This window comes from Phascolarctos cinereus, unplaced genomic scaffold (assembly GCF_003287225.1).
Source record: "Phascolarctos cinereus isolate Bilbo 61053 unplaced genomic scaffold, phaCin_HiC Scaffold_726;HRSCAF=1367, whole genome shotgun sequence".
Lineage (NCBI taxonomy): Eukaryota > Metazoa > Chordata > Mammalia > Diprotodontia > Phascolarctidae > Phascolarctos > Phascolarctos cinereus.
In genome coordinates this window covers 377,227,003-377,250,472 of record NW_027556098.1, presented here as the reverse complement: position 1 = coordinate 377,250,472, position 23,470 = coordinate 377,227,003, and the positions used below count along the sequence as shown (strand labels likewise).

The 23,470-nt window shown below is 38.7% G+C and overlaps 1 protein-coding gene across 2 annotated transcripts in view; it reads left to right on the top strand.

Annotated features, from left to right (window-relative positions):
• Positions 1 to 23,470, top strand: part of KDM1A (lysine demethylase 1A) — an 89,746-nt gene that overhangs the window by 33,886 nt on the left and 32,390 nt on the right. For both annotated transcript variants that reach the window (XM_020983041.2, XM_020983039.2), the window contains 5 exons: positions 1,708 to 1,786; positions 7,404 to 7,496; positions 17,087 to 17,193; positions 19,622 to 19,703; positions 21,114 to 21,208. In XM_020983041.2, coding sequence (XP_020838700.1) covers positions 1,708 to 1,786; positions 7,404 to 7,496; positions 17,087 to 17,193; positions 19,622 to 19,703; positions 21,114 to 21,208 — 456 coding nt within the window. The remainder of the gene's footprint in view (positions 1 to 1,707; positions 1,787 to 7,403; positions 7,497 to 17,086; positions 17,194 to 19,621; positions 19,704 to 21,113; positions 21,209 to 23,470) is intronic.

The window sequence follows — 23,470 nt, the reverse complement described above, 5'->3', positions numbered from 1 at the left end:
TAGATGGATTCTCATACGTTTTTATCCCTTTAGTAGCCAGGTTCAGAGAAAGAGAAGTAACATTTGGAACCGTTCCTGACTTGGTATTGGTTTAAAATTAGTCTTAAGTATTACCTTGTTAGTCCCACATTTAATGTCTTAGAATCCTAGTATTTACTGCTGGGGGGGAACATTAGAGAACATCTATTTGTGTCCTCTCATTTTATAGATGAGAAAACTGAGACTTAAGAGTGACTTCCTCAGAGCTTCTAATAGGCCTGTATCAGTGTCCAGAATCCACTATTATAGGCAGCCATTCTATCCAAGACTACAGTAGGGTGGTGAGTTGCAGAATAATTATTTCATGTTGTAGCTTCATCTTTTTGATAAGTGTACCGGGATGCCAATTTAGAATCTCTTAAGTGACTTATGTCAGCAAAGAGATTACCTTTAACCCCTAATTTATCTATTAAATGTAAAACTTGCTGTCCTTTGTGGCCTAATTCAGAACAGAAAGTAGTTGGGGTGTGAGTGATCTACTTCCTTGTTTTTTCTTTCCTTTTCCTCAAATCCTCCACACTAGCAATAAGAAACTGGAGTTCTCTACTTCTTGGCGTATTTGGGGAAAATGTTCTTTGTATTTTAAATTGGAAATCAAAAGAATGTTATAAATAGGGGTTAGATATACTTGAAACACTATAGATATTTACTAGGACCTTAACTATAAGTCAAGTTTGTTTCTACAAACTTGGAGAGAAAGTCTGGCATAATGAACAGTGTTGACATAGGAAAGAAGACAACCTAGGTTCAGGGGTCATCTCTTGACATTTAAATAGCTGCATTATCATAGAATGACAATTAGGTCCAGATATTTTTGGAAATTTGTTTCCTAGACTTGCAACATCTTTTTAAAACAATTTTACTGATGAACTTTTGTGCAGTTCTTGGTAGTTAAACATTTTGTATATGTTCAGTTGAATAGAATTTGTAGCGTAGCCTCTGATAGACTACATAGGACAATGTCAGATGCTTCTATTCCAGCAGTTCATTCTGAGCCACTTGCCTTTGGCCAAAACTTTGCCTACCCTGCCACTGACTTTCTGGCCCAGCTCTTGGACCACTCTGTAAGTGCTTCAGCCCTAGCTCTGATTCTGCCTTTGGTCTCACTTAGCTGTTTCCTTAGACCCAAATTTACCTTATGTAACTTTAAAATTTGCCAATTTCAGAGGAGTGTAAGTGAAAAAAATAATGTTAAAGCAAGTCACGTCAATTCTGACTTTCAGTTTCCATATCTATAAAGTGTGGATAATAATTATACTTAACCTACTTTGTAGGTTTTTATGTAGAAAATGATATAGAAATGTGAGCTAGCGTTCTTGTTAATACTTAAATATTATTAGATATTTTAAATTCTGAAGAGTAATATTATGAGATGAATACTCTTAGACCTTAGTCAGCTCTGTAAAATTTTGAGAGCAGATAAACCTGTTCACATACGTTTTCCCTGAGAATTCAAGATATATGCCAAAGTATCTCTGCATGATAGGACATTTATTAGAAGTACAAAGGCCTTTTTGTTGGATGATAGCCCTAATCTACTTACATAGGTAACAGAAGGGGCTTCTACAGCTAAAGTCCTAAATTAAGATAAAGTGATTTAAAGGGTATGTGTTTATGGTATTTTTATTGCTGTGTCATGAAAATTCTATTGTATTATTTTAAATGCAGTTGCAGTTGTGGTTGGACAATCCAAAAATTCAGTTGACATTTGAAGCTACTCTCCAGCAGTTAGAAGCACCTTATAACAGTAAGTAGGCTAATTTGCATAAATATGTATTGTTGCAACTTGTTGGGTTCTGTTGAAAGTTACTGTTTCCACTTCAGAATGACTGTATATCAGATATGCATTTGGTATTTTAGGAGACAATTATCCATCAAGGTGGACTTGGGACAATCATTTTTTTTCTATTTTTAATTTTTTTCCCCCTCAAAGGGATTAAAATCCATTTGATCACAGGGAAGAGGTTGTACCATCTCTGTAACTAACATCTCTGGGACCCTCTTGGAAAGAAAGTCTTTTTTGACTCTCCTTGGAACTAGGATCTTACTTTGAGAATACCAAAAAATTCCAGACATTCTGATTTTTGCTGTTTTGTTTACATTTTTCTGCTTCTATTTTGGAGTATTTTGTTTAATATTTACTTTCCTTGTGATATATATATATATACACACACACATACAAACACACATAAAACAAAGAACCCAAGAACCTTTCAAGATGAAGTCAGTATTTTATATTACTTGGCTCCTATATCTAAGTGCTATAGGCTAACATTTTTAGCTGTTAATAAACAATGCAACCAATGATTGTTATTTGGCTTTAGAATTTTTAGTAGATTTTCTAATGGAACATTCATTTAATTAAAGTTCTTATTACCATATTTATGTGCTTGAAGACATCTTGAAACAGGTACCTGCATGAAGGCAGTGTTGAAAATTCCAGAGTCAGGAGTGGTGTTTGGAGAAAAGTGAGCATGGACAGCTTGTGCTTTTTGGAAAATAGTAGTGCTGTTGGACCTCCATAGAAGGCAAAATCCACGAAAGGAACTAGTAATAATACTCATGGCCTCAGGTGTCTATGCATAATAAGCAAGATGAATTAGAGGTCCAAGGAGGTAAATTTGACTTCAAGTGTATCATTAAGACTTGGAGGGATGAGGCCTATGCTTGGAATATGGTTCTAGAAGGGTATAATGTAAACATAAGAAACTGGATAGGTAAAAAGGACTTCCACAAAGTCTCATCCCAGTGTCATCTAATGATGGGAGATGACCCTGGGTATTGAAAGGTTGTGCCTGAAGAATATAAGCTCTGACAGGTTCTTCCATGCTGTTAAAGTCTCTGAATGTGGTACCAGCAACAAACTGCTTTCTGAGGATCAGCCAAGCAAAGTAAAAAGAAGCATCTCACTAGCATGCAGACGATTTGAGAATGACTTCTTTGGTCTTGGAAACACATGAAACAGTATTGTCCTTCAATTTTATGCACTCCTTTCTGCTTCTAGCAGAGTGATGGAAAAGAGGACAGAGAATATGAAAAATTACAGGTTTTAGATCTTGTATCAATATTATCCTAACTTTTCTAAATGTGAGTTCCTTGTCCTATGACCAAGTGAACATAAACTGAGGGACTAAATCATAACAATCTTGATATTCTTACAGCAAAATGGAAGAGTGGCTTATGGGTTCTTATTGAAAAAAAAAAAAAAACTGGTTTTATCATGTCCAGGGGCAACAAGAAACATTATTTTGTGGGACTTTTGGCCATCTCACTTGCAGTATTAATGGTAAATATTTGCAAGAGGCCACCATTAGGATATTTGCAGCGTTTACGTGCCAGTTATCTGTTGCAAAGGATGAGTAAGTGGGGAAATTCTGTGAGGAATTCAGTAAAACTCTCTAAATTAAATTAATGTATATTTTAATATTTTGTGACTTCAATACAAAGGTAGGCATAGGGAAGAATAGCAAAAGATATGGTAGAATACATAGTTTAAGTGCAAAAATACAAGAGAGGCCAAAAAATTTGAAGAGAACACCTGTGTATCAGGAATACCTTCTTTGGAAAAAAAAAAAGGATTGGTAGGCATTGGTAACCGTGGTGGTAGATATGGCAAGCACCAAATAATCTGAGGGGGGAAGAGTGGTTGTCTGTACCAGTGTGGATGCCATTTCTGATTCAGCTATCTGACTGAGTACATCAGACCACCAGTTTGTTAGAACAAAGATTAACATCAGTATCAAACTGGAAGAAAGAATAAAAATAGAAGATACAGTGGATAATTGAGGCAACTCCAAAACGGTACCTATTTATACAAGCTGGTGATGCCAAAAAATGGCAAATAACTCAAAGAACAGATATTGACACAGGCTGTTAAGTGTCCTAAGGAAATTGTAAATCAGTCACCACAACAAAGAGACTGAAAGAGCCAAGAAATAACCTCAGCCAGAAATACTCTTGATCTGCAGGGTGGGTAGAAATGGCAGCCAAGAACCAACACTTATTTGGATTGTAAATTAATGTGTAAACTATATGGAAGGGAGGATGATAGAGGCTTCTCAGCAACATCATCCCATGAAATAGCCTGAGAAGTAGAGGCAAAAGACAAGTTTGTGGAAAATTTTGTGAGAGGCCCAATTAGATAGAATCATTCCAAGGGCATTTAAGGATGAAACTTGAAAGAAGACAGCAAAGGTGAAAAATGGAAGAGATCTGTAACAATTGTAACAAACTCAAAACCTTTTCAAACCATGAATTATAGGGTATCCATTGCTATTATCAGTCTCGGATGAAGAAGTGAAAATGATACTAAAGAAAACAAAGATGAGAAAAGCATCTGAAGTAAAGCAAGTATATACTCCAAAAGATGGACAAGAGAATAGTACTACCAGTTCACATGCATAATTTCCAGTCTCTACAAGGTTGTAAATTATATCCACAAATATTGGAAGGATTCTTGATGAAGGTCTGGGAGGGAATAGACACGCTTCTGTACAAATGATATTCTTCTTAAAGTTTAATTTTATTATTTTTTTCCAATTAAGTTGAGGCCCAGAGAGGTTTAGTGAATTGTCCAAAGTTATACAGAATATCAGAGCTGAGATTTGAATCTAAGTCTTCTGATTCCAAATCTAGCATACTTTTCATTGGGATATTACCATGAATATTTGAAGAATATCTACACATGACAAGATCACAGATTCATTGAAGGAAAAAGAGGTAGGTAGAGCAGAATTGTATAATGCTCATATAGGGAAATCCAGGAAGAAGGAAGAAAAAGAGCTTCTGAGTAAAAATGAAGGGAGGCAGCAACAGAAGAAATATGGTCTACAAACTATCTGAACATAAAAAGGAAATCACATTTATAAGAAATAGATCATGAGCTTAGAACAAAGGAATGATATGGTAGCGATGGGGGGTTTTAGTTATCCAGACATAATCTGAAGCTCTCTCACACTATTTCTGTCTGTCTCTTCTCCCTCCTTTCCTCTCTCCTTCTCTCATCTGCCCCCCCCTCCCTAGAACAGATTGGGTAACATTTTCTTCATTTCCTTCAATGATTCGTTTATTCTTCAAAAGGTAGAAGAACAAAAAAGGAAAGGTTTTATTTTTAATCTCACTAACAGAGAGAAACTGGTTACTGGGATGGAAATGATGGGCAGTGAAGGGCAGTGACCATTTCAACGTAGAATTTAAGATAAAGAACTCCAGACATGGTCTGACATGAGAGAGAGCAGACATGACAAGATAACTTAGCATCCTGTGGTCTAGAATTCTCCATAGAATTCTCAACCCAGGAAGGGTAGAGGGCTCTTAAGAAGAAAATCCTGACATTGTAGAAGAAGAGAGGAAATCGTCTGGACGAACAGAGAACTCAGTAACTGAGATGTTAAAAAGAAACAAGGACAGAGAACAAAGGATGGATATAAAGGCTTGGCACTGCCCTACAAAAAATGTGAAAGGACTAAAGCCCAGGATGAACCCAGACTGGTGAGGAGATCTGAAGGGCAACCAAAAAAGGCTTTTGAAGTTGTATTATAAAAAGGAGGATCAGAGAAGTGAAGTGACTGCTGCCCAAGATGGAGGGGACAATAACTAATACTAGAGAGAAGGTAGACCTGCGTAGTACCTACTTTGCTTCTCTTTTCTTTCTAGAGGAGACCTGATAGGTAAATTACTTTGCAAACTTGAAATATAAGTGTTATTATCATCGTCGTCGTCGTCGTCGTCATCGTCATCATCATCATCATCATCATTGCCAAGAAGAATAATCATTGAACTGGAAAGGACAGAACAATGATGGGTAAATAGGGAATTCATGCCCAAGATTAATAAAGAAATAAGAGAGCTGCCCTTGTAGAATTCAGTTATCCAAGCTCAGATGAACTACATACATTCCAGGGGCAGCTAGGTGGTGCAGTGGATAGAGCACCTGCCCTGAAGTCAAGAGGACCTGAGTTCAAATCTGGCCTCAGACCAAACACTTGACACTTACTAGCTGTGTGATCCTGGGCAAGTCACTTTACCCCAATTGCCTAAAAAAAAAAAACTACATCCATTCCATAGCAGTGAAAGAACTTGTAGGTTGGGTTGTTTAGCTATGGACAGTGATCTTTAAAAGACTGTGGAGAATTAGAGGTATGGCAGATTGGAAGAAAGGGGCAAATTCTCACTTTTCAAAAGGGAGAGGAGAATGGATTCTGCAAATTAGAGACCTTAACTGAACTTTGGATTTGATTCCTAGAAAGTAAATTGATCTCCAGGAAGCAACGCACCTTCACGATGAACAACAACAAGCATCATGCCAGAGACCACTTATTTCCGTTTGTAAAGGGGTTACGAGCATGCAGATAGGCTAGTGTACAAATACTGTAGTAAAGCAAACCACTTGACAAACAGTTTCATGCTCATGGAAGAGATAGATAAATCATAGTCTATGAATGGTTTGGGGGTTGTTTGGTTGTTTGTTTTTTGTTTTTTTGGATTAAACCTATGAACCTCTGAAGCTCCCTTCTAACAATGCAGATAGGCACTCTTCTCTAGAAGTTATAGCCTTAGATTGCTGCCTGGAATACTGGAAAGTCAAGTGATCTGTCCTTGTCCATGGTCACACAGCCAGTGTAGGTCAGAAGCAGGACTTGAATCCAGGTCTTCCTGATTCTAAGGTCAACTTTTTATCCACTATACCTTTCACGGATGTGGTGTGTGAATGTAAGGCTATTACTGTGCGGTAAAAATTCCACTTGTGATCAGTTGGGAGAAGCATGGAAAGATCTACATGAACTGATTGATGCAGAGTGAAGCAAGCAGAGTCAAGAAAACAACATACACATTGACTGCCGCGATGTAAATGGAAAGAGCAGCCACAAAATAAAAAGTGAAGGTTGCAAAATTCTCACCAACAAGCATGGTTTGAAAGAAGAGACAAGAGAGGATATGCTCACCCCTGCAGAGGTGGGGGAGTGTTAATATATTACACATATTCTCAGACTTCTTCAATGTGTTGATCAGTTTTGCTAATTTTTCCCTCTAGTTTTTTTGGGGGAGCATCTTTTAAAATACTCTTTGTTATATTTGATGGCTCTCAGGAAAGGGAAGATACTGGAGAAAAGTAAGATGACGTTTAAAAAAATCAATAAAAATGTACTTTAAAAATACAAAGAAAAAAATTTTCTAGCAATTAAAGCTACCTAGAAATGGACTGGGCTGCCTCAGGACAGAGGGAGCGGACTTCAAACAAAAGTTGGTGTGCTGTGGAGGGGATTCTTATTCAGATAAGGAGTTGGACTGGACTGTGGCCTCTGAGGCTTTGTGATTTTTGAATGAAGAAAGTCCCGTAAAATCTTTTCTAACTTCTTCTTTAGGTGATACTGTTCTTGTTCACAGAGTTCACAGTTATTTAGAACGTCATGGTCTTATCAACTTCGGCATCTACAAGAGAATAAAGCCCCTACCAGGTAAGAAACCATCAAGTTCCAATGATGTTGAATTACCAGTTTAAACTATTTTATTTTCATACTAATATTTTAATCCTTGTTTTGAGTCAACAAAATCCTTTGTGCAACCTTTTCCCTATTTACCTTTGGATTTTGTGGAAAATATTGGGAAAACTCAGTTCATTTTGAATTGAAAGCACATAGTCATTGTGTGTCTGGGTTTTTTTTTGCTCTTGTATGAATTTTAAATCCTTGCTGTCCAAGCTTCCAATTTGATACATGTCGTGATGGTGATATTTTTCCACATTTAGGGAAATCAAGTTAAATTTAGAAGTTTTAGGGGAAAATCAGTGTAAAGCACTTGTTTTAGACTTTGTAACTAACAAATTACTTTTCATTACCCTGTCCCTTTCTAATTCATACAATTTTTACAATATCTGTCAGAGACCCAATAGCTAGAAAGATTTTTGAGGATACATATGATATGTTAAGTGTCCATGGAATTGCTCAATAAAAAGCAAGCCACAGAATTTCATGGTTACACACACTAAGGTTAAAGGAGATACCATATGGAAATTCCTATCTGATAAGTTGTATAGTGTACAGTGTTTTCACCCCTATTTTTTCATGTGATGAAATGCTGTCAAATATGGCTTTGGTATGAAGAAAAGAGCCTGGCCTTTGAGGTCAGGCTTAGGCTCACCTCTCAGCTATCTGCCAACAGTTTGTTGTGCAGTTGTGGCCAAGACTCCTCTTAACTCTCTGAGCTTTGGTTTCTTCGTCTGTAAAAGGGAGATGATGTCTGGACTGTCTACTTCCCAGGTTATAGTTTGGAAAATGCTTTGTAAGCTGTAAAGCGCTGTAGAGCTGTGAGCCTTTATTTTTCCACTCATACCTATTCACATTATTGTAGGAAAAGGGCTTTATACATTTAAACTTAATCCAAAAGCATTTATGAAACACTATGTTAGGTACTGTGCTAGGCTTTAGGGATTCCAGAATCAGAAAAGGAAGCAGGACAGCTGCTGTTATTGTTGGATTGTTTATGAAAATAATGCATCAGCCTTTTAAAGGAGCAGGTGCCAAAGAATGTAAAAAGGATCTTAGGTATGTTAGTGTCGATACAACTGTTAAACAGTGTGAGACAAGAAGAACCTCTTTAGAGGGAGGAGAGGGGAAGAAAAGAAATCTTCCATTTGGAGCAACTGTGACATAAAAATAAAAGACATCAATAAAATGGTTTTTTGACCCTTTAAGAGAGAGAATTCACTGCTTTTTTGCTCCCTTTCTGCTTTGAGACAGCAAATGTCTCTGCTTTGGAGAGCCAGAAATAGATGTTGGAATTAAAGATAATTTAACACAAATTTTCAGAAAGAGAAATACAATTAGAAGTAAAACCATATACAATATAATATGAGGCAGCACCCAGGATACATTTTACTTCTGTAGTTCCAGCCCCAGGGGAGTGAATAATTTTTTTTATTATTGTGGTAGTTTGCATTTCATTATAATACTTGGGAATTAATTTTGAGTATCTATCTCTTTTATAGTGTGTATAGAGGAAAGGTTTCCTGTAAAGTGTGTGTGTGTGTGTGTGTGTGTGTGTGTGTGTGTGTGTACACTAAAGTTATAAAGGCCAATAGGAAAAAATAATTAGCCACATGTAAACTATCTATATGAAAGGTTGCTTGTAAAGCATATGTATATATGTTCTGTGTGTGTGTATAAATTGTTTCTTCTAAAGGTTTTTTAAAAAGTTTTATTAATGTCATTTCTTTTTACATCCTTTTCGTTTCCAAATGTAAGATTTCTTCCCTTCTCTTCCCCTTATCTTTAAAGGAGTTTTTTATGTCTCACATTAATAGCTTTATCAGTATTAACATGCCTAAGATAGTTTTTGTGTTTTTTAGTATCTGTCCCTTTAAAAGAATGATGCATTGTTTCCATAAATGATCCAACAGTAATAGCAGCTGTCATTTTGTTTAATTTTTTGACTGTGGATTCCTCAATTTTCACAAATGCTTCTGGATTGATTTAAAATTTGCAAAGCACTTTACCTAAAACAGTGGGAATCTATATATACAGGCACTTTACTAGCAGCCTTTCCTCTCTGTGTGACTGGATGGCTAAATAAAATGTCTTACATATGGCTAATCCTGTTTTCCTCTTTGATAGAATTGTAACATAGTATTGGTCACTATTTTGCCTCTCATGTTAATCAAAGTAATATTTAGAATACAACAACTCTTTTGAAGTCCCCTAAAGCTAAAGTGATCATTTCCAGGTGAGAGAGTGAGTACAAAAGCCCTCAGCAGGTGTGGCAGCTGGCCTTCTAGCACTGGATTGGCCTCCTTGGCCATGCAGCCATTTTGCTCCTCCCTGGGCTTCCGTTGCCAAATCTGAGGTAACCCTAGGGGTCCTTTCCAGTCCTAAGATTCTGTGACAAAATATTAACTAGATCTGTCACAGAATAGGCACAGCCATGCATTATTTTATGTTTGAAGTAGTAACTTAAAGGGCTGCCCCATGGGAGGGCAAAGGGATTTGGCCAGATCCATTGAACCTGAATTGTTTTCCAACAAAAACTGTCTCCCTCTCCTCAGTCTCTAACACACTTTAGCTCAGACTCTGTTCCCTCTTAGATCCTTATAAGATTAATGTTGCAGTGACAACCCCTTGAACTGTGAACCAGCTTGAGAACACTTATTGCCAAATGAGGAGAACTGAAAAAAAATGGGCCAAGTAGATATTCAGTTAATGTGAACTGAACCAGTTCTCCAGTTATGAATGCCCAACACTGGTGTGTGGGACAGAGACCACCCACTCAAAATAAAAACAAAGACTTAGATACCTTGAAAGCAGAAAGGAGGTTATTGCTTTCTCATGAGAAAGGGTACCACCCCTAGTCACCATTGCCGGCCAGGAGAGTACGAGTTGGGAGCCACACCCTTGGCTTTTTATCCCCTAACACAGTGCTCCCTCCTACTCTCTTACCCCTTTCTCCTTTGACTGGGTACTCAAGGCATACATTCTAAACGTGGAAGCTAGTACCCAATAGAAGTAAACATGCCCATGTTTGGACTAGATGTATATTTGTACTAGGAAGTAGGAGCGACCAGGCACCGAGCTCCCCCACCCATGCTGACGTGGTGCTGGAGAAATAGAAGCTTATCGGGGAAAATGGAAACTTTAACTCAAGGCTTTCTGGAGGAACGAAACTTAGGCCTGTGGGAACTGCACTGCAGGCCATCTCTCACACTCAAGCAGAGTGCAGGAGAGAGATAGGAGCGTAGCAGGGAGGTAAGAGTGTAGCAGGGACATACTAATGAGGGCGCTTCACTGTGAGCCATCCCTCACAGTCCCCCCTGTTCTTTTATCCTGTCTTGAAGTTCCCTCACACCATTGTTGATAAACTTCTTCTATCATGTCTTCCTCGTTGCCTCCTTCACTTCCTTACTCTCTTTCTCATCTGAATTCTTCCACTTAACCATCACCCCTTTAAGGAAATGTGGGAAGGATTGATCTATGCATTGACAAATCAAAAGGGCAGTCCCCTTTATAAATGCAGATACAGAGACCCAAAAGAAAACAATAATGCAATTGTCCCTGTAAGATTCAAAAAGTCTTTTCCTATACAGCTCTCTGGCAGGGAACATCGTCAATGAAGTCCTCTGATCCCTGGTATTTGTTCCGGCCATCTCCAGCACAGCATCTCAGCATCTTTTTCTTCTTGTCTTCTTGTAGGAACCAGCTTTCTGTCCATTCTCCTACAAAAGTGACCTTAGCACAATTTTAAATTACCTTTTCTAATCCTTATAACCCTGATCATTTTTACAAACTCAAAATTGGAGCCATGGCCAGTTGTCATGTTTAAGAAATTCACATCAGAACCCAGTGTCTTATACTTTACATTAATCCGTTATTAATTTCCTCACCAAGGGGATGAACTTTCACTAAGGAATTAATAACAGGCTCCAGTACATACATAAATATATTAATCATTTTTTAACACAGTACATGTAAAATCTTAAACTTTTAGTCATGCCATGTTTCTTTGTTGGCATTTACAAAATAAACCACAAGCCATTCTTCTTTTAACATTATTAATTGTAACAAAACTTTAGACAAGTATGATATTAACCAAATAACAAAATAACATTCTCGGGGGCAGCTAGGTGGCTCAGTGGATAGAGAACCGACCCTGGAGTCAGGAGGACCAGAGTTCAAATATTTCCTCAGACATGTAACGCTAGCTGTGTGACTGTGGGCAAGTCACTTAACCCCATTGCCTAGCCAAAAAAAAAAACCCACCAAAAACAAAATCCCCCCAGAAAAACCCAACATTCTCACAAGCCCCTGACCTAATTGTCTCCATACCATTACCAAGAATTAAAGGACCCTAACTCATAAGGGAACACACACAGGAACACTAGTCCCAGTTCTATAGTAACCTAAGATTTTCCATAATCAATTATTTTAGTATATTTGTTACTGTACTTACAAAACCTTCTGATTATAGAAACTTGCCACTAAGAGATTAGAGACTTATAGTAAGGGAACAATATTTCCCCAACTTCCTGTCAACTCCAGGCAGAGTGTTATGTCAAACTGCATACTGCATTGAGCCAAACTTAAAGTCTGCCAGGTTTCAGTTAAAGAATCAAGTTAAGAGAGTCCCATCTCAGCACACGTGGAACAGTTGCCCTCTCAACCTTCCCATGAAATCGTACCTGCAGTTCATGCTTGCCCCTCACAGAGCTGCTGGCATCATGGATCAGTGGCTCAGACAGCCTTCCTTGATATTTACACATGGAGTTAGACTCAGAAACAGTCAGTCATTAGTCCCATTAAGTCTTTGAATAGCAAGTTCCAATAATCAGTTTAAGATATGACTATAATCTCACATCACCTAAGGAACATCTCCATAGTGAGCCCTAAATAGCTTGCATGCATTTCCACCCTTGTTCATAAAACCTTACTAAGATGGTGCAAAAGTCCTTAAGTAACACAAATTCCAGAGTATTATCAAGAAACTAAATTCCTAGTTATCACAGAATCCCTAAATATCACAAAGTTCCTTAGTGAAAAGGTGTTGTAATAGAATCTCACATTGGTAACAGTAAGAGACTGATTACACGAAAAATACTACTGCTCTTAGAATCCTTTTAAACAAAGGGACATCTTAAGGTGAGTCTTAAGCAGTTTGCATAAATCTCTGTACATGTTCTAGTTCTAGGTAAAAATATTATTAGATTTCCCAGTAAGATAACACAAAAGAGCTCATGTCTTATACTGACTACTTGCTCTGATCACAGAAACTTACTATAGAAGGAAAAAGAGCAGGGACATGTGACATACCAAATATGACAAGATAAAACATCCTTAGCTTTGTTTAAATTCAGATAGAGTCACAGTTCTCCAATCATGTAGTATCTGTTTCTCCTCATAGCCAGACTCAGGAATAATCAGGTGGGAAGCATACCTTTCTAAAGGGACACAGTGGGGAAACTGAGGGAGGATCCCATCCTAGATTGAGGCTAAGATTGTCCCCTCAGCTTTTTTTTCCCCAAATACAGACCTCCACCTGTTAACAGTACAGGATCACATTCCCTTTGAGTGGCATTTCTCTCAGATACTGATTTAATGCAGACAACTATACCCAAATTCAAACTCAAAACAAAATTAGGTATAGTCCCAAGAGCCTTTTACCTCAAACAGCAAGTTTCATTAATCACAGCTGAAAGTCAGATACAGTTAATTTTGCTCTCATGGAGTTGCAATAAGTAATAAAGATTTACCAGGACTCATACATAAGAGATTTCACTTTACATCTTTCCTTCTCAAATTTAAACTTGTCCTGGTGTAAAAGCCAGTCATTAGAAATTATTTCTATACACTTGCAAATTCTCAGCAAGCCAAGTTCATTGTTTAGGAACTGCATAATCCTGACAAGTTCTTTTCTCAGGGCAGATGAGCTTGCCACACAGATGGTTTTTCAGGGACCTTGGCAAGTTTACAAAATAAGGAGAATTGACATGGACCTCAGAAAGGGCTGATACTGGTGCCCTTGAATGGGCAGAACCAACCTGATAAGGCTTTACACAATCCCCTTCTTTCCACATACAGTAATTAATTAACCCTTTTAGGTTTTAGTATTAAAACAATAACCCCAAATAACTTAGTTAACAATCTCACAAATTTCATAAATGATAGCAAAACAATTTTAACTGAAAATTCCATTTAAGTAAAGATAAAATTTGGAAATTTTATGATTTCTTAAATTACAGTACTTCAAAATATTATAATACATGGTCAGATAGAATGACTTAAAAGTTTCCTAACCCTTTCATCATTTTTTTAACAGTACAATTCTTAACCTAACAACATTTAGATTATAAGAGAAATTGCTTTTCCAACAACACAGATGATACAGTTGTTTACCAAAGTATGCAATAAAGGAAAATTTTAGAAATACAACAATACCGTAAACAACTATCATCTATTTAAATTTTAAAACCAAAACCAATTAATTACCACTCTGGTGGCTTTACTTTAATCAGATGTGTTCCCAAATTGCCTTACACAGAGAATCATTCATCTCATCACCATTGACATAAACTTCACATCGAAGAAAATCCACATAAAGTTAACAAATATGAAGCAATTATGTTTAACTTAAAACAGTTTACATTCAGATAGCATTTGTTTTATGCCAAGCATTGTGTCAAGCACTTTTATAGTCATGTGATTTTCCCTGGGAATGAATTCCACCACCATCCCTTTACTGAACAGTAAACTAAAGTAAATAGAACTTTCTTGGGGCCATATAGTTAATAAATATCTTAATGCCAAATAACAATATGTACTTTTAAAATTATACAAATATACATTTCTAAGTTCAGTACCCTTGGCCCTTTATAAAGGAATATTATCCACAAATTCATATATTTCTTCAATATTTCAGTTCCCCATTCATGTCCACATTTTCTTGTGAAAGTTTTACAAACAGTTTGGAATCACCTGTTGTAATCAGGTCAGTTTAAAATGTGCTGGGCCAGTATTCTAACTACTTCTTTTTGCCCAGCAAAAAAAAAAAAAAAGCAAGCCTAAGGAATTTGAATCAATGCTGACAAAGTATGATCAGCTTTCCCTCTTAGGTGGACACCTCTGGAGCCTGATAATTAATTGAACAGTAATAATCATAATTTACAATAACCAATATCTTTACCACAGCCAGTACCCATATCAGATTTAATAGAACCTACCCACAAATCTAGACTGAAAGGTGGGGTGGACATAATTCCTTCTCTCTCTTCATAACTTTATCTACTGGTTTTTGGGTTTTTTTTGCTAGGCAGTAGGGTTAAGTGACTTGCCCAGGGTCACACAGCTAGTAAGTATTATGTGTCTGAGTCCAGATTTGAATGTCCTCCTGAATCTAGGGCCAGTGCTCTATCCACTGTGCCACCTAGCTGCCCCCTATCTATTGGTTTTTAAATTAGGCTATCAGCCTTTCACTCTAAGCTGCCTGCTTAAGATTTTTGTTTACTACTCTTACTTTAGTGCCAAACATTAAAATAAATTCTAACATATCTTAAGCATTAAATTAGGAGCGACACATTACATTTTTCATATTTTTTTAAATACGACCAGAATGAATTCAGTTTCTTTCCAGTTGGGTCCTATTACACAAAAACTTTTCTCTTTTAGGTAAGGCAGGGAATGGTTAGGGGCTTATTTAGCCTGCCTCCCTTTTGATCTGAGGGGGAAAGATTTACCCTCTTTTCCTCCTTATCTTTCTCTCTTCTACATTCAACAACTTGGCCAAAGTTGGAATGCGGGAGAGAGGAAGAGAATATTTTCCAACAACTCTTCAAGAATTTCCAGACCTTTTTACTTTCAAAACCTCTATTCACACTGTGCAAATAAATTATACCTTCCTTAAACTTTCTACACATACTCCTGTCTCCTGCATCTTAAACTTTCTTGCCTTTCCTTCTACCTACTTATCTCTCTGAGGGATTTTTATTAAAGTCCCTTTAAAACTGCACACATCTTATTTCTTAATTCTGACCTGATACTTTCAGGATTCTTCTCAACTTGCCTTTTACCAATCATATAACCTAAATAATAAAGCATTATTCTCTCTTTTTCTCTCCCATCCACCCACTCCTCTGAGACCGCTGTAATCAGGGAGGGAGAGGGGAGAGAAAGAAAGCAGCATTCCAGAGTCCAGCTGCAGTCTTAGGATGCTACTCTTGCTGCCTGGCTGCAAAGGGCATCAGATTACACAGAACACTCATTCACACCACAGACACAAACACAGAAACAGATACAGACAGAAAATGACAGGGAGAATCCAAAAGCTCAGAGAGAATTGTTGGAAATCCCCTGCACAAATTAGGCATTGCCACCCAAACCAAGCAGCGATATGTGATCATTTTTCTTTTCTCTTGTCTTTCCTTGTATACTTTGGTAAATCCCAATTAGCTATCATCCAGAACATCTGGAAAAGAACTTTGCCACCATTCACCTTAGAGTTGGCTACCTTATGGACTTGAACTGCTGAAGTGCACAGGCTCAGAATTCGTTTTCCCCATGCCTTACAGACTTGAACCACTTATGCAGCCTGGAAAACGTGGGACTGCTCTTAGACTCAAACTGCTTAGAGTTCCCTTTCCATCCGACCCTGTTCCTTACAGACTTGAATCGCTTAGGCTAACAGAGTTGGGTCTGGTCACCCAGGGGCTCACCGGTCTCAGCCTTGGCTATCTTACGGACTTGAACTGCTTAGGTGCGCAAAGGACTCACTGGTCTTACCTGGGTCTGTGCGCACAAACTTACGTAACCACTTCAAATTCCTCAGTGGGTGGTGGTCCTTGTGCCCTTTCTGAGGTTTCTGCTTTCAAGTATCTGTCTATCATTGGGTCCATTCCTTAAAAGTGAAAGGAAACTCCCAAACCATTCCGCGGACTGCTGGCAAGTGGCCAATGGGTGCCTATCCTAGGACTGGCTGGGAGGCCCTTCCCAGATGAGGGGGAAATCCTGGAGAGCCCCAAACTCAAGGCTTTCTGGAGGAACGAAACTTAGGCCTGTGGGAACTGCACTGCAGGCCATCTCTCATACTCAGGCAGAGTGCAGGAGAGAGATAGGAGCATAGCAGGGAGATACTAATGAGGGAACTTCACTGTGAACCGTCCCTCACACTGGGATTAAAGATTCTCTGTGTTTATAAGTCCCAGTCACTGCAGCTGCTTTTCACTGGTATATTTAAAGCACTAATTATGTTCCAAAAATAGTTTTTTGAACAGTTGATAGAGTTTTAGGGCTGGAAGACACTTTAGAAGTCATTAAATCCAATCCCCTTTATTTTAGAAGGAAATGGACCCTCCAGAGAGGATGTGGGAGTTACCCAAGGTCACACACATGGCAAGTGGCAGAGCTAAGGCTTGAACTCAGGTCTTTTAACTATAACTCTAATTCTCTTTGTATACCTCTGTGGCACATTAAGGTCTGATAGATTGTAAATAAAACTTTTAAGATTATGATATTTTTAAACCTAGAAGAATAACATTTGCTCTAGTTTTCATTTAATGTTTTTATTTTTTTAGCTAAAAAAACAGGAAAAGTCATCATTATTGGTTCAGGGGTCTCAGGCTTGGCAGCAGCTCGTCAGTTGCAGAGTTTTGGAATGGATGTCACCCTTCTGGAAGCCCGGGTAAGAATTTTGGTTTGAGACATAGCTAGAGGCAAGAACCAATAGGAAACCACCTGCTGTATTTCATTTTTCTTTCCCAATTACCTGTAAAAAGGAATTTTTAACATTTGTCTTTTAAAATTTTGAGTTCCAGATTCTCTCCCTCCCTCCCTTCTCTCCACCCTCAATTGAGAAGGCAAGCAGTTTGATATAGGTTATATGTATTTAGTCATACAAAACATATTTCTGTATCAGTCATGTTGTAAAAGAGAATACAGACCAAAAAAATAACAAACAAGAAAAATAAAAATTTTAAAAATATACTTTGACTTGCATTCAAACTCCACAAGTTCTTTCTCTGGAAGTTGATACATTTTTTATCATCAGTCCTTCAAAAATTGTTTTGGATCATTGTGTTGCTGAGAATAGTAAGTCATTCGCAGTTGATTATCATACAGTGTTGTTAAGGTGTGCAACGTTCTCCTGGTTCTGCTCACTTTACTCAGCATCAGTTCGTGTTAGTCTTTCCAAGTTTTTCTGAGATCATCCTGCTCATCATTTCTTATAGCACAGTTGTATTCCATCTTGATCATATCCCACAACTTGTTCAACCATTCCCCAATTAATGGTCATCCCCTCGATTTCCAGTTCTTTGTCACCACTAGAAGAGCTGTCATAAATATTTTTGTACATATAAATCCTTTTCTTTTTTAAATCTCTTTGAGATATAGATCTAGTAGTGGCATTGCGAGATCACAGGGTATGCACAGTTTTATAGCCTTTTGGGCATAGTTCCAAATTGCTTTCCAGAATGCCTCCCTCCACCACCCTGGCCTGTGGTAGCCACCTCCCAGCCCTAGTCAGAAGCCTGTGGTCCAGAGAGCCACCCACACTCTCAGATGCTGTCTTAGGCCATTGTCTCCTCCACAATAGTTTTCTCTTCATCCCTTGCCTTCAGTCAGAAGTAAATGAGGGGGAAAATACCACCTGTGCCCTAAGGTCTTCATTTGTTACCTAGGATTTCATAATGTTTGGCAGTTCTTTCTGGTTTTCTTTGAGCCACATCTTTGCCAAGTTTAATCTCCAGAAGGGGGCAGTAGTCATCCCTATACAGTCAGCAATAGGAGAACTGAGATCAATTAGGAATACCAACAGTTCTTGCTTTAGTATATTTGCATTATGCGAATTCGACTAGCTGGTGGGGGGGAGTGGGGGAGGGTCTGGGGTCAGGCACTGGCAGGTGCAGCAGTTGGTTAAGAGAGAACTGGCTATAAGAGAAGGAACTTTGGATTTAAAAGTACTTGGGTCACGTGCCAACTTTGGTATTTGCTCTCTCAAAGACTGCTTTCTTCTATGCAAGATAGAGCACTGGACTTGGAATCAGGAAGATGAGTTCAAACCCTGCCTCAGACACTTAATAGTTATGTGACCCTGGGCAAATCACCTAATTTCTAAGTCTCAGTTTCCTCATCTTTTAAATGGAAGAGACTGGGAGTAAGGATTTCTATGGCATGCACTGTGTGCCTAGACACTGTGTTAAGTGCTTTTTACAAATATTTCATTTGATCCTCACAACAACTCTGAGAGACAGGTGCTATTATTATCCCTATTTTACAGTTGAGGAAACTGAGGCAAACAAGTGAAGTGACTTGCTCAGGGTCACAAAACTAGTAAGTGTCTTGAGGCTGGATTTGAACTCAGGTCTTCCTGATTATAGTCCCAGCGCTCTAGGTACTCTGGCATCCACTAGCTGCCTCTTTATGAGGATAACAGTAGCTGGGGATGGCAGTAGCCATTTGCTCACAGGGTGGTGGTAAGGCTCCAGTACTTGTAAAGTGCTGTGCAAGCCTTAGAAGTGCTGTAGAGATGTTAGCTGTCATTACCTATTGTGAGAAAAGCTCTATGGACACATGAGCCTATAACTCTTTAACTCTGCACACAGTAGGAACTGTTTGGCAGAGAAAACTTCAGGTTACTTTTCCAGTTTGTGGTAAGCATAGGGTGAGCTTGGGCCACGTGGGAACATATGTAGGAAGGAATTTTCAGTGTATGTCCATCATACTAGCATGGTATAAAGCAAACTGTTAAATGTACATTTGGAACGGCAACACTTGGTGCTGTGCAGTGCTGACAGCCTTAAAGTTTTCTCTTGATCTCAACGCCTGTTCCATATACAGCTGCTCCTAGGAAGCTGGATTTCTGAAATTGCCTAGGAAGTCTGCTTCCTATGTTACCCTCTGCTTCAAACTAAATGACAACCAAGGTCTGATGTCATTTCACTTGTTCGTTGTCTTTAGTGCCATTTTACTTTATATCACAGCGATCACTTGCTGTACTTCTTATTTGGGATTATGGAAGGTGGGCAGCTAACATGATGGGCAGGTAGAGGGGAGAGAGCGTGAGTATACGTTTACATTGCTTATCTTGTAATTTAATTCTTGAAAACCAGGATCGTGTGGGTGGAAGAGTAGCTACCTTTCGCAAAGGAAATTATGTAGCTGATCTTGGAGCCATGGTGGTAACAGGTCTTGGTGAGTCTTTTTGAATTATATTCTATGTAATATGGTTTGCCAGAGATGATGTAATACTAATACTTGGCTTGTCTGAGACAACACATTGCTGCATCTATGTACAATTAGTTTCCATATTTTCACACAGAGAAAATGCTTATGTGTAAAGAGAGCTTTACTGATGAAACATGGCTTTATTTTTTCCCCATTTATGTTTTAAATGTTGATCAAAATAAAGCATTTAAACATTTTTCCCATGTTCACATCAACATGAAAGTACAACAAGAAGTCCACTGATGATTCTGGAATTTGTTTTTGCCCATCCTAATTTAAAGTGTTACAAGCTAGAAGGAACTGGGGTTATCTAGTCCAGCCTTCGATTTATTCTGGAACTTCCCCTGTCACAAGAATTCCTAACCTGGGATCCATGAACTTGTTTTTTAAATATTTTGATAACTGTGTTTCAATGGAATTGGTTTTCTTTGGGATCGTATGTATTTTGTTGTATGCATTTAAAAACATAATTCTGAGAGGCGGCCTTTAGGCTTCCTCAGACAAAGAGGACCATGACACAACAAAAGTGAAGAACTCCAGTAGTGTCTCAGGCAGCAGGGCATTAGCTCCTGCTTGAGCACATCCAGCAGTAGGAAACTCATGACTTCTGTTAGGCAATCCACTCCCATCTTTTGGTAGCTCAGAATAATAGAAAAGGCTTTTCCTAATGTCAGGACAAAAATCTGCTTTCCTAAAATTGGAACACACTGACTCCAATTCTGCTGCCTGGAACCATCTTGTACATATTCAATTCTCAGATATTTGAAGACAGTTATGGTGTTCCTTCCTTAGGATAAACACCCCCAGTTCCATCAGCTCATATCTGATGACATAATTTATTGGCCCCTTACCATCCTGGTCTCCCTCCTACACATGCTGTTTCCAGTTTGACAGTGTCCCTCTTTAGGATAGTGCTAAATGCACTCCGTCAGCCATGGTTTGCTCAGTAGAGAATGTTGCTGGAGCCACAGGACTGCTAGTAATGCGGTCCAACATAGTACTAACTTTTTGGTCTCCTGCATCATGTTTTGGACTAATGGTGAACTTGTGATCCCTTAGCCATCCTTCCCAGACCAAACTAAGAGAATTGATTTTTTTCAATGCAAGTGCAAGATGTGTGACATTTATTGAGTGTCTGTTAGATTTCATATTATTCGCTTTGTCCCATGGTTCCAGCTTGAATAGAGTTGTTTTTGCATTCTGTCATCTTGTGCTCTGGACCTTTGTAGCTGATGTTGCGTTCTCATTAGATGCTTTTGCTTATTGCCAGACGCTATATTTAATTGTAATCAGGCCTGATGTAGTTATGGGTGAGGAATCTCTTTTTCTGTTCTCTTCGTGGATATGCCAAACTTAATTGGTGAAGTTCTTTTCCAGGAGGGAATCCAATGGCTGTGGTCAGCAAACAAGTAAATATGGAACTGGCCAAGATCAAGCAAAAATGCCCACTTTATGAAGCCAATGGACAAGCTGTAAGTCAAGAACAAGCAGAACTTTTCAGAATGACTTTGATTCCGTTGGAAATTATTTCAAGGAAATATTATTGGTGGTGGAACTTTTTTATTTCTCAAAAAAACTGAGGTATAAGGAAGTATAAGGTGTCCCCATTTTCTGGGATATGGGACAGAATTCTTACTCAGTGTATCTCATAATAGAAATACATTTAGGTATATTTTATACACATGCATACATGCACATATCATACTGAATCTCAGGTACTTCATATGTTTCACAGCTCTAAACAAGCCTTAGGGGCATCTAGGGAGTCATAAATGAGCAAGCTTTGCCACTTCCTTTCCTGCTCTGCCCTGGGCCTCCCAGTGTGCTCCTCAACCTTGGTATGTTTCTTGTGGCTACAGTTTGTCCCATGGTTCATACACCTGTGTTGGGTGAATTAGGAGTCTGCCCAGGCATACAGGTAGGCTGCTTTGTAAACCTATCTCAGGGCCCCCTGAGTGCCTACTAAGACCTTGTTCTTAGCAGTAGCGTTTGTCTAATGTAAATGTGTACTAGTTGCTTAAAAATGAAATGACAAGTGCTGTCATCATTAACGTTTTCACTTTGCTCACAGCATACTTTGAAGCTTAATTTCCTTATGATCTAGGCCAGTTGGGTAGTGCTCATTTGCATGTGAATCAGAAAATTAATGCTCATCGTTGTGTGATTTGTCAGTGTTATAGATAGTTACATTGGGCAACAGTTAATGAAACTCTCCTGAGCTGTTTGTGAATATGAGCACACCAGCAATATCTGTGACACCGCGTACAGAGGTAGGAAGATTGCCTTTGCCTTCAGATGCCACTTACCTGCTGTGACTCTCAATGCAACAAAAACCTTAGGGAGTAAAAGAGCCACTCAGTACAAAACAGTCTTAACCACTAGCCTTCCCCAGCCTCCAGCCTTACCGGAGGCTTTCCTGGGAGGGGGGTACTCCAAGAAGCATAGGATTCTCATTTCACAGGTGAGGAAATAGAGATCCCTTGAGAAATCCAGACATGTTTACATGACTTAGTAAGTGACTGTGCTGGGAATTTTAACCTTGGTCTTTAGACTCTCATGCAAAAGACTGAAAAACAATGGCTAATTTTTTTTCTTTTGGGCAAAGAAAGGGTGTGTCTTACAGCCTTGTTATCTATTTCAGTCACTTGTAGTAATAGGGGTTCAATGGTGCTAACTCTGGGTCACAGAAAAGAACTACTTTAACTTTGGTTTTGGAAGAAGATTCAGTGCTTTGCATTTATTGAGTGCCTGCTGTGTGCCAGGCACAGAGGATACAAATACAAAACATGAAAGAGGCCCCGTCCTCAGGGCACTGGGAGGGCACCATCTAGTACACAGACAAAGCAGTACCAAAGCTAGTGCATGATCTCAGAGTGGCAGAACGGTGCTACCAAGGACAGGCTTGGGAGGCCGCAGCAAGAGGGAGTGCCTTCTACAATGGGAGCAGCTTGGGGTGAATGGTTGGGCTAGATTTGTGGGAAGAAGAAAGTGAAAAACCAAACCAGATTTCCTGACAACCATCATTCTTCTGCCTCCTCCACAATCCAGTAAAGGAAGCTTCCTGAAGCAAGTGAATGATCCAGCCAGAAGTAGAATCCCAATTTAGAAGGGAGTTGTTTGTCTTTTTTAAACCAAGGATTTGTATTTCTGCTTTTAGCAACATCCTTCAGAAGTGGTGTAAAGAAATCCCTACATTGGTTTCTGTGTATATTTGCTGGCAGATGTCCAAGATTATTTTATCTCCTTCTGAATCTTTTAGTTTTTTTATACTTTGTTTTGTTGTGTCTCAGATGCCTGCCAACATGTAGTAAAAATAGTGATGTTCAAAGGACAGCATTTATGAACTCTTTCAAGAAAAATTAAATACCTACATATAGTAACATATGCTAAATGCTGAGAGAGATGTAAGGAAGGTGTGTCCTGTCCCTCCCCATAGAGCTTAGTAACCTGGTAATAACAATAGCTCACGTTGATTTTACAAAGCATTTTTCTCATAATAACCTGAACTGGTGGTGCAAGTATCATTATCCCTGAGGTCACGTGACAAGCTATTGTTATGTAATTAGTATCAGCTCACAGGCCTTCTCCACTCATAGATGGAATACACATTGGAACATAAGTTCTTAAACAGAGGTAGAAGGAGAGATCAGCTGACCTCCATATCCAGATTCAAGTCCTGCCCCTCACACATCGCTGGTGACCATGGGCAAGTCAGGAAGCCTTTAGCAGCGGCA